Source organism: Triticum urartu, chromosome 1A (assembly GCF_056163025.1).
Source record: "Triticum urartu cultivar PI428250 chromosome 1A, HENAU_Tu73, whole genome shotgun sequence".
NCBI classification, from domain to species: Eukaryota; Viridiplantae; Streptophyta; class Magnoliopsida; order Poales; family Poaceae; genus Triticum; species Triticum urartu.
The window spans coordinates 423,178,173-423,189,608 of NC_141873.1; the positions used below are offsets into that span (position 1 = coordinate 423,178,173).

Here is an 11,436-nt window from a genome sequence, read left to right on the forward strand (position 1 = left end):
CTCACCGCTGTGCGTGAGTAATTCCATCGTAGGCTTGTTGGACGGTGATGGGTTGGATGAGATTTATCATGTAATCGAGTTAGTTTTGTTAGGGTTTGATCCCTATTATCCATTATGTTCTGAGATTGAAGTTGCTATGACTTTCCTATGCTTAATGCTTGTCACTAGGGCCCGAGTGCCATGATTTCAGATCTGAACCTATTATGTTTCCATGAATATATGTGAGTTCTTGATCCTATTTTGCAAGTCAATAATCACCTACTATGTGTTATGATCCGGTAACCCCGAAGTGACAATAATCGGGACCACTCCTGGTGATGACCGTAGTTTGAGGAGTTCATGTATTCACTAAGTGTTAATGCTTTGTTCCGGTACTCTATTGTAAGGAGGCCTTAATATCCCTTAGTTTCCAATAGGACCCCGCTACCACTGGAGGGTAGGACAAAAGATGTCATGCCAGTTCTTTTCCATAAGCACGTATGACTATATTCGGAATACATGCCTACATTACATTGATGAATTGGAGCTAGTTCTGTGTCACCCTATGTTATAACTGTTACATGAGGAATCACATCCTACATAATTATCCATCACTGATCCAATACCTACAAGTTTTTCACATATTGATCTTTGCTTAGTTACTTTTTACGTTGCCACTTTTACAATGATTACAAAACCAATACTGTTACTTTTGCCACCATTACCGCCACCATCATATTACTTTGCTACTAAATACTTTGCTGCAGATATTAAGTCTTTCAGGTGCGGTTGAATTGACAACTCAACTGTTAATACTTGAGAATATTCTTTGGCTCCCCTTGTGTCGAATCAAAAAATTTGGGTTGAATACTCTACCCTCGAAAAATGTTGCGATCCCCTATACTTGTGGGTTATCATAGACATCAACGAGACACCTCTCCGGTCAATAACCAATAGCGGAACCTGGATGCTCATATTGGTTCCTACATATTCTATGAAGATCTTTATCGGTCGAATCGTAAGGACAACATATGTTATTCCCTTTGTCATCGGTATGTTACTTGCTCGAGATCATACTAAACTTTATTCTACTAGATCAAGATATAACCTCAAGGACCGAACTAAGAAAAAATGGTAAAGATAGAAGTGGGATGGTGATACGATACTGGGCCACCTCCCCCGAGCTTGGCAGTTGCCAAGGGGAGTGCCCATACCCATGTATTTATGTGTCTTTCTTCGAAGGTGGTGGTGTGATATTCTAGGCGATGATGCCCCTTAGGATATGATTCTCGTCTTCGAGCTTATTGACTTGCTGCTTGAGGTCCATTATTTCCATACGGAGCTTACCCGTGACGGCTAAATCTCCTTTCACCCATGGATGTTGCATAGCTGCGGGGGAACAAGTAACACTCTTTTTCATATTTACATAAGAAAGAAATCTAGCATTAGGAGGGATGACCGAGTATGGAATTGCCGAGCTTTGAAGTTCCTCCATCGTGAATCTGGCTTGGAGACGAGAAGTAACTTCTTGATCCTCCTCCATGGCATCTGAAGGAAATATGCCCTAGAGGAAGTAACAAAGTTGTTATTTTTATTTCCTTATATCATGATAAATGTTTATTATTCGTGCTAGAATTGTATTAACCGGAAACTTAGTACATGTGTGAGTACATAGACAAACAGAGTGTCCCTAGTATGCCTCTACTTGACTAGCTCGTTAATCAAAGATGGTTAAGTTTCCTAGCCATGGACATGTGTTGTCATTTGATGAAGGGGATCACATCATTAGAGAATGATGTGATGGACAAGACCCATCCGTTAGCTTAGCATAATGATCGTTCAATTTTATTGTTACTTCTTTCTTCATAGCTTATACATGTTCCTCTGACTATGAGATTATGCAACTACTGAATACCGGAGGAACACCTTGTGTGCTATCAAACGTCACAACGTAACTGGGTGATTATAAAGATGCACTACAGGTGTCTTCGATGGTGTTTGTTGGGTTGGCATAGATCGATATTAGGACTTGTCACTTCCTGTATAGGAGAGGTATCTCCGGGCCCTCTCGATAATGCACATCACTATAAGCCTTGCAAGCAATGTGACTAATGAGTTGGTTACGGGATGTTGCATTACGGAACGAGTAAAGAGACTTGCCGGTAGGAGATTGAACTAGGTATTGAGATACCGACGATCGAATCTCAGGAAAGTAACATACCAATGACAAAGGGAACAACGTATGTTGTTATGCGGTTTGACTGATAAAGATCTTCGTAGAATATGTAGGACCAATATGAGCATCTAGGTTCCGCTATTGGTTATTGACCGGAGATGTGTGTCGGTCATGTCTACATGGTTCTCGAATCCGTAGGGTCCGCACGCTTAACGTTCTGTGACAATTTGTATTATGAGTTATGTGATTTGACGACCGAAGTTTGTTCGGAGCCCCGGCTGAGATCGGGGACATGACGAGGAGTCTCGAAATGGTCGAGACATAAATATCGATATACTGGAAGGCTATATTCGGACATCAGAAAGGTTCCGAGTGATTCGAATATTTTTTGGGAGTACTGGAGAGTTAAGGGAATTCGTATTGGGCTTTAATGGGCCATACGGGAAAGGTGAGAAAGGACTCAAGGGTGGCCGCGCCCCTTCCCCATGGACTGGTCCACATTGGACTAGGGAAAGGGGGCTCCCCCTTCCTTCCTTCTCCTTCTCCCTTCCCTTTTTCCTATTCCATGTAGGAGGTGAAATCCTACTAGGACTAGGGAGTCCTAGTAGGACTCCACACTTTGGGCACGTCCTATGAGGGCCGGCTCCTCCTCCCTCCATCCTTTATATACGTGGCCAGGGGACACCCCATAGACACACAAGTTGATCATTGATCTTTTAGCCCTGTGCGGTGCCCCCCTCCACCATAATCCACCTCGGTCATATCATAGCGGTGCTTAGGCGAATCCCTGTTCCGGTAGCATCATCACTACCATCATCACGCCATCGTGCTGACGAAGCTCTCCATCCACACTCTATTGGATCGTGAGTTCATGGGACGTCACCGAGCCGAACGTGTGCAGATCACGGAGGTGCCGTACTTTCGGTACTAGGATCGGTCGATTGTGAAGACATATGACTACATCAACCGCGTTGCCATAAAGCTTCTGCTTACGGTCTACGAGGGTACGTGCAAAACACTCTCCCCTCTTGTTGCTATGCATCACCATGATCTTGCGTGGGCGTAGGAAAATTTTGAAATTACTGCGTTCCCCAACAGTGGTATCGGAGCCAGGTATATGCGTAGATGTTATATGCATGAGTAGAACACAAAGGAGTTGTGGGCATGGGTATATACATATTGCTTTCCGTCACTAGTTTATTCTTGATTTGGTGGTATTGTTGGATGAAGCGGCTTAGACCGACATTACGCGTACGCTTACGCGAGACTGGTTCTACCGACGTGCTTCCCACACAGGTGGCTAGTGGGTGTCTGTTTCTCCAACTTTAGTTATATTGGATTCAATGAACAGGGTTCTTTCTGAAGATCAAAAAGCAATCACTATACCGCATTATGTTTTTTTGATGCGTAGGTAAGAACGGTTCTTACTCAGCCCGTAGAGGCCACGTAAAACATGGAACAACAAAGTAGAGGACGTCTAACTTGTTTTTGCAGGGCATGTTGTGATGTGATATGGTCAAGACATGATGAAATATAAATTGTTGTATGAGATGATCATGTTTTGTTGAAGTTATCGGCTACTGGCAGGAGCCTTATGGTTGTCTCTTTATTGCATAAGATGCAAGCGCCATATAATTGCTTTACTTTATCGCTATGCGATAGCAATAGTTGCAAAAGCAATAGTTGGTGAGACGACCATGTGACAACAAGTTGATAGATATCAAGATGATGGAGATCATGGTATCATGCCAGTGACAATAGAGATCATGACGGTGTTTTGGAGATGGAGATCAAAGGCACAAGATGATGATGGCAATATCATGTCACATATTTTGATTGCATGTGATGTTTATCCTTTATGTATCTTATTTTGCTTAGTTCGGCGGTAGCACTATAAGATGATCTCTCACTAAATTTCAAGGTATAAGTGTTCTCCCTGAGTATGCACCATTGTGACAGTTCGTCGTGCCGAGACACCACATGATGATCGGGTGTGATAAGCTCTACGTTCGCATACAACGGGTACAAGCCAGTTTTGCACACGCGGAATACTCAGGTTAAACTTGATGAGCCTAGCATATGCAGATATGGCCTCCGAACACTGGAGGCTGAAAGGTCGAGCGTGAATCATAAAGTAGATATGATCAACATAGTGATGTTCACCATTGAAAACTACTCCATCTCACGTGATGATCGGACATGGTTTAGTTGATTTGGATCAGGTGATCATTTAGATGACTAGAGGGATGTTGTAACATCCCAAAATTCTCAATTTTGGAATGTTATATTAAATAAATAGATTTTGATTGTGGTGTGGTTGCTTGTGTGAAATTGAGTGAAAGTCGAAAGTTTTTGAAATTTAAATGAGAGCAAATAAAATGACTTTCCTATAACTTTCACTTTGCGTTCTGATCTCCATGAATTCAAATTTATCTCATCACAAAACCCTAGAGAGAAGATGACATGACTTCTTCCATTTAAATAAATGAAAAGGGTTTTTGAAAATATTTGAAATTTATTTGGAAATATTTGAAATTCAAAAGCTTTAAGCAACTCAATGATTTTCAAGAGAGAAGATAAAATGACTTCTTCAAAACATATGAAATATGAGTTGGAAGTTTAAAAATAATCAAATTTAAAGCCCCTTTGAAATTATTCTAATTTTGGAGTTATTTGAATTTTATTCAAATTATTTTTCTCCAAAGATAAAATGACTTCTTCAAAACATATGAAATATATGGAGTTATTTGATGAGCCTAGCTCCGTCCGCCACCGCCCCGGCCGCTCCACCGTTCTTTGATGGCGCCGAGGAAGACGCCGAAGGGCAAGTTGGGCTTCTTCGGCATGAGGCAGAAGCCGTCCGGTAACTGGGGTGTGGAGTTCTTCGACGCCAGAAGGCATTGGTGGATCGGCACGTACCCGTCCGCCCACGAGGTTGCACATGCCTACGACGTGGCGGTGTGGCATGCCGAGAGGGCTCGGTCGCACCTTAACTTCCCAGAGATCGAGAGTCAGGCGGAAGCGGAGATGCTTGTGCCGCAGGGTATCAACATGAAGGAGATCACGACGAAGAAGAAGAAGACCAAGAAGACGAAGAAGCTGCCGGTTGTCGTCAGTGCTGGCGAGACCGACGAGGAGGCGATGGCAAGTTTTGCTCGGGAGCATCCGGAGTACGTCCAGGCCGAGCTGGAGTACTATTGAAAGTGTTAGGCGAAGCAGAAGAAGAATGGGCCGAAGAAGGAGGACAATGTCGGTCCCTCGACGGTGATCCCTATCGAGTCCTCTTCCGAGGAGGACTGGGCAGACTTCTCGGTCGAGGAGGAGGAGGATGGGTGCGATGACCCGACGAAGGAGGAGTTCTGGGCGCAGTTCCGCAGCCCTCACGATGAGGAGTAGTTTATCTAGTAGTTTGAATAAGTAGTAGTTGAAGTTCATGTATTAAACTATGTTGAATTTGATGTTTGAACTATGTTGAATGGACTAGTAGTATGTTGTTTTAAGAAATTTTACATCTTCATTTTGGACCATCTATTGGAGTTGCTCTTTTGGACTATCAATTTGGACCATTTGTAGGAGTTGAGCATTTTCGGAGCGCCAAAACGCAATTTTTGATGGTCCAAATTTTACATCTCCGGTTTTGGACCGCCAAATATTGGACCATCTATTGGAGATGCTCTTATAAAGGTATCTTTCTTCGTTTTTTTATACTTCCGTAATTTATTATTTCTAGACTAGTACGGTAGAATAATTAGATTATCAATTAGTCTCTGTATTTATATATTAGACCTAGAATTCTTTTAGCCGTAGCTATTTTTTCTTCCGTAAAACAACTTGGCCCTGATTTTTCAAATAGCCATAACTTTTTACTCATTCATCCAAATTAGATTAAACCAGCGCCTATAGTTTTGTCTTATATTCACCTATCCAGTGAACCTGTCACATCAACTTTTTGAAATTTTCAAATTTCAAAATTTGTTCAGATTCATATTCAAACTTCTTTTGATCATAACTTGAGTTTCGTAACTTCGATTTAGTTGATTCTTTTTGCTTATTGAAGCTCTTGACCTAAATTTTATGATAAGGCCAAATTCACTCAATTTTGGTACTGTTAGAAATTGTTTTCTGTTGCAAGAGTTAATTTCTTGTTTTTGAAGTTTTCTGAAGTATTTTCTTCGATTCTTTTGCATGAGTGCTTATGTATGCAATTGCTTGCTCACAATAGATTGAACGGAGTGTGACGAGTAGAACTATCAGGAGTTATGAGTGAGAATCATCTTCATCAACAGTACGAGGCAAGTTCACACTTTGATCATACTTTTCATACCCAGTTTTTATGCATTACTTTTACCCTCAAACATTGTATCAGTAGGATTGATAACATGTGGGTATTGGGAAGTAGTTGATGAGGTAGGAACCTATTGTCTTGCATTCAACCCCTGGGTACTACTATGTTATGCTTATACTGCTATGCTATGCTCATAGACGTGAATTGGTTGAGTGTATCCATGACAGATGTGAGAGTTGTTAATTAAGGTCTAACTTAATGTGGCTACTTTAATACACATCTAGGTGGATTGGTTGGGGCACCATGGAGCACCCAGTGATTTGCTCGGGCACCTGGAGAACCCAGTGCTTGCCCAAGGGGATCCCGGAGTACCCGTGTGATCACCCTATGGAATGCCACCCAGGTTCAAAGGGATCATAAGATTATTCATGCTAGAAACTTCCGTGTGCAGCCACAAGCCATTATGGGCTCTGGCATAGTTGAGTAAGTTGTGGGAATCCTTTCCATGATGGGCTAGCATATGTATGGGATTGTAGGTGTACCGGCCTATCTATTGGTTATGGGGACCTCTTCGGAAAGACTGTGTCTCGGTCATCCGTTTCTCAAACATCAAACAGTGCGAGAAATACAACGGAGGAGATCGAGTCTTGTGGGGAAAAGTGTGCAAAGCTCTGCAGAGTGTATAAACTAATCATGATTAGCCGTGTCCCTGGTTATGGACATCTTGAGTATCTGGTACTTGAATTATTGGTTTGATCTCATCACTTTCCTTAATTAATTTGTTGGATTATGCTTATTATTTTGGGATTGAGTTGGAGGAACCTTCTCAATAATTTCAACCAACTTGGTAGTTAAATAAAATATATATTCCTTTGTTATAGGGAAAAATTAGCTTTATGCAAAAATTTAACCATCGAGCCTCCACTAGCCAAATATGCATGTACTGATAGCTATTATTCATCATTCCTCTATGGTGTGAATTTGCCAGTACATTCAATGTACTGACCTACATGGCTGCAACATCTCATGTTGCAGGATTCTTATGACGAGTAAGTGTTACGTTAGGGTTACGATGTCTACACTCAACTTTGCTGTTGGTGTTGATGGGAATCCATAACATTGTTGTTACTTCCGCTATTTGGATTGAAATAATAGTATTTACGTTACTTTACACATGCGATTTACCTCTGTTATAAATCCTCGAGTATTGTGTGTGTCAGCATACCGATCCAGGGATGCAACTTAAGCATAGAGACTTGATCCATTTGGGTCAAGTCGCTACAGATGTCTATCTAAGTGGGAGTTCTTAAGTAATATGATTAATTGAACTTTAATTTATCATGAACTTAGTCCTGATAGTATTTTCATAACTATGTTGTAGATCAATAGCTCGTGATGTAGCTTCCCATTTATTTTTGATATGTTCCTAGAGAAAAACTATGTTGAAAGATGATAGTAGCAATGATGCGGACTAGGTCTATGATTTGAGGATTATCCACATTGCTGCACAGAATAATTATGTCCTTGATGCACCGCTAGGTTACGGACCTATTGCAGGAGCAGATACAGACGTTATGAACATTTGATAAAGCTCGGTATGATGGCTACTTGATAGTTTAGCGCACCATGCTTTACGGCTTAGAACCGGGACTTCAAAAACATTTTTAACGCCACAGAGCATATAACATGTTCTAAGAGTTGAAATTGGTATTTCATACTCATGCCCGTGTCGAGAGGTAGAAAACTATGATAGTACTTTGCCTACAAGATGGAGGAGAATAGCTCAACTAGTGAGCATGTGCTCAGATTGTCTGGGTACTACAATTGCTTGAATCAAGTGGGAGTTAATCTTCCAGATAAGATAGTAATTGACAAAGTTCTGTAGTCACTATCACCAAGTTACTAGAACTTAGTGATGAAGTATAATATGCAAGGGATAACGAAAGTAATTCCTAAGCTCTTCGCGATGCTGAAATCGGCGAAGGTAGAAATCAAGAAATAGCATCAAGTGTTGATGGTTAACAAGACCACTACTTTCAAGAAAAAGGGCAAAGGGAAAGAAAGAGGAACTTCAAAGAAGAATAGCAAGCAAGTTGTTGCTCCCATGAAGAAGCTCAAAGCTAGACCCAAGCCTGGAACTGAGTGCTTCTACTGCAAAGGAAATGGTCACTGGAAGTGGAACTGCCCAAGATACTTGGCGGATAAGAAGGATGGCAAAGTGAACAAAAGTATATATTTGATATACATGTTATTGATGTGTACTTTACTAGTGTTTGTTTATAACAACACCTCAGTATTTGATACTGGTTCAGTTACTAAGAGTAGTAACTCGAAAAGGGAGTTGCAAAATAAACATAGACTAGTTAAGGGCGAGGTGATGATGTGAGTTGGTAGTGATTCCATGGTTGATAAGATCACCATCGCACACTCCCTTTACCTTCAGGATTAGTGTCGAACCTAAAATAAATGTTATTTGGTGTTTGCATAGAGCATAATATGATTGGATCATGTTTATTGCAATACAGTTATTCATTTAAGTCAAGGATAATTGTTATTCTATTTACATGAATAAAACCTTCTGAGTTCATACACCCAAGGTGAATGGTTTATTGAATATCAATCATAGTAATACACATATTCATAATATTGAAGCCAAAAGATGCAAAGTTAATAATGATATTGCAACTTATATGTGGCACTGACGTTTAGGTCATATTGGTGTAAAGCGCATGAAGAAACTCCATGCTGATGGGCTTTTGGAATCACTTGATTATGAATTATTCGATGCTTGCGAACCATGCCTCGTGGGCAAGATGACTAAAACTCCATTCTCCAGAACAACGGAGCAAGCAACTGACTTACTGGAAATAATACATACTGATGTATGCAATCCGATGAGTGTTGAGGCTCGCGGCGGGTATTGTTATTTTCTGATCTTCACAGATGATTTGAGCAGATATGGGTTTATCTACTTGATGAAACATAAGTCTGAAACATTTGAACAGTTCAAAGAATTTCAGAGTGAAGTGGAAAATTATCGTAACAAGAAAATAAAGTTTCTCCGATCTAATCGTGGAGGAGAATATTTGAGTTACGAGTTTGGTCTTCATTTGAAACAATGCAAAATAGTTTCACAACTCACGCCACTTGGAACACCACAGCGTAATGGTGTGTCCGAATGTCATAACCATACTTTATTATATATGGTGCAATCTATGATGTCTCTTACCGATTTATCACTATCATTTTGGGGTTATGCATTGGAGACAACTGCATTCACATTAAATAGGGCACCATCTAAATCCGTTGAGATGACACCATATGAACTGTGGTTTAGCAAGAAACCTAAGCTATCATTTCTTAAAGTTTGGGGCTATGATGCTTATGTGAAAAACTTTTAACCTGATAAGCTCGAACCCAAATCGGAGAAATGCGTCTTCATAGGATACCCAAAGGAAACTGTTGGGTACACCTTCTATCACAGATCTGAAGGCAAGATATTTGTTGCTAAGAATGGATCTGTTCTAGAGAAGAAGTTTCTCTCGAAAGAAGTGATTGGGAGGAATATAAAACTTGATCAGGTAATTGCACCTTCTCCCGAATTGGAAAGTAGTTCATCATAGAAATCAGTTCTAGTGATTCCTACACCAGTTAGTGAGGAAGTTAATGATGATGATCATGAAACTTCAGATCAAGTTACCACCGAACCTCGTAGGTCAACCAGAATATGTTCCGCACCAGAGTGGTATGGTAATCCTATTCTGGAGGTCATGTTACTTGACCATGATGAACCTACGAACTATGAGGAAGCGATGATGAGCCCAGATTCCGCGAAATGGCATGAAGCCATGAAATCTGAGATGAGATCCATGTATTAGAACAAAGTATGGACTTTGATTGACTTGCCCATTGATCGGTGAGCCATTAAGATTAAATGAATTTTCAAGAGGAAGATGGACACTCATAGTAGTGTTACTATCTACAAAGCTTGAATTTTCGCAAAAGGTTTTCGACAAGTTCAAGATGTTGACTATGATGAGATTTTCTCACTCATAGCGATGCTTAAGTATGTCTGAATCATGTTAGCAATTGCCCCATTTTATGAAATCTGGCAAATGGATGTCAGAACTTCTTTCCTTAATGGGTTTCTTAAAGAAGAGTTGTATATGATGCAACAAGAAGGTTTTGCCAATCCTAAAGGTGCTAACAAAGTGCGCAAGCTCCAGCGATCCATCTATGGACTGGTGGAAGCATCTCGGAGTTGGAATATATAATTTGATAAAGTGATCAAAGCATATGGTTTTATATAGACTTGTGATGAAGCCTGTATTTACAAGAAAGTGAGTGGGAGCACTACAACATTTATGATAAGTATATGTGAATGACATATTGTTGATCAGAAATAATGTATAATTTTTCGGAAAGCATAAAGGAGTGTTTGAAAAGAGTTTTGAAAAGAGAGACCTCGATGAAGCTACATACATATTAAGCATCAAGATCTATAGAGATAGATTAAGACGCTTGATATATTTTCAATGAGTACATACCTTGACAAGATTTTGAAGTAGTTCAAAATGGAAAAGTCAAAGAAGGAGTTCTTGCCTGTGTTGTAAGGTGTGAAGTTGAGTAAAGACTCAAAACCCGACCACGACAGAAAATAGAAAGGGAATGAAAAGTCATTCCCTATGCCTCAGTCATAGGTTCTATAAAGTATGCTATGCTATGTACTAGACCTATTGTGTACTTCACCATAAGTTTGGCAAGAGGGTAAAATAGTGATCCAGGAGTGGATCACTGGACAACGGTCAAAAATATCCTTAGTGGAACAAGGAACAGTTTCACGGTTATGGAGGTGACAAAGAGTTTGTTGTAAAGAGTTACGTCGATGCAAGCTTTGACACAGATCTAGATGACTCTAAGTCTCGATCTAGATAGATATTGAAAGTGGGAGCAATTAGCTAGAGTAGCTCCGTGCAAAGCACTATAGACATAGAAA

The 11,436-nt window shown here is 40.4% G+C and overlaps 1 protein-coding gene across 1 annotated transcript; it reads left to right on the forward strand.

Annotated features, from left to right (window-relative positions):
• Nucleotides 1-4,954: 4,954 nt before the first annotated feature.
• On the forward strand, nt 4,955-5,551 carry LOC125534927 (uncharacterized). Its single transcript, XM_048697976.2, is given in 1 exon segment — nt 4,955-5,551. A coding segment is annotated over 1 exon segment (597 nt).
• The last annotated feature ends 5,885 nt before the right edge of the window (nt 5,552-11,436 follow it).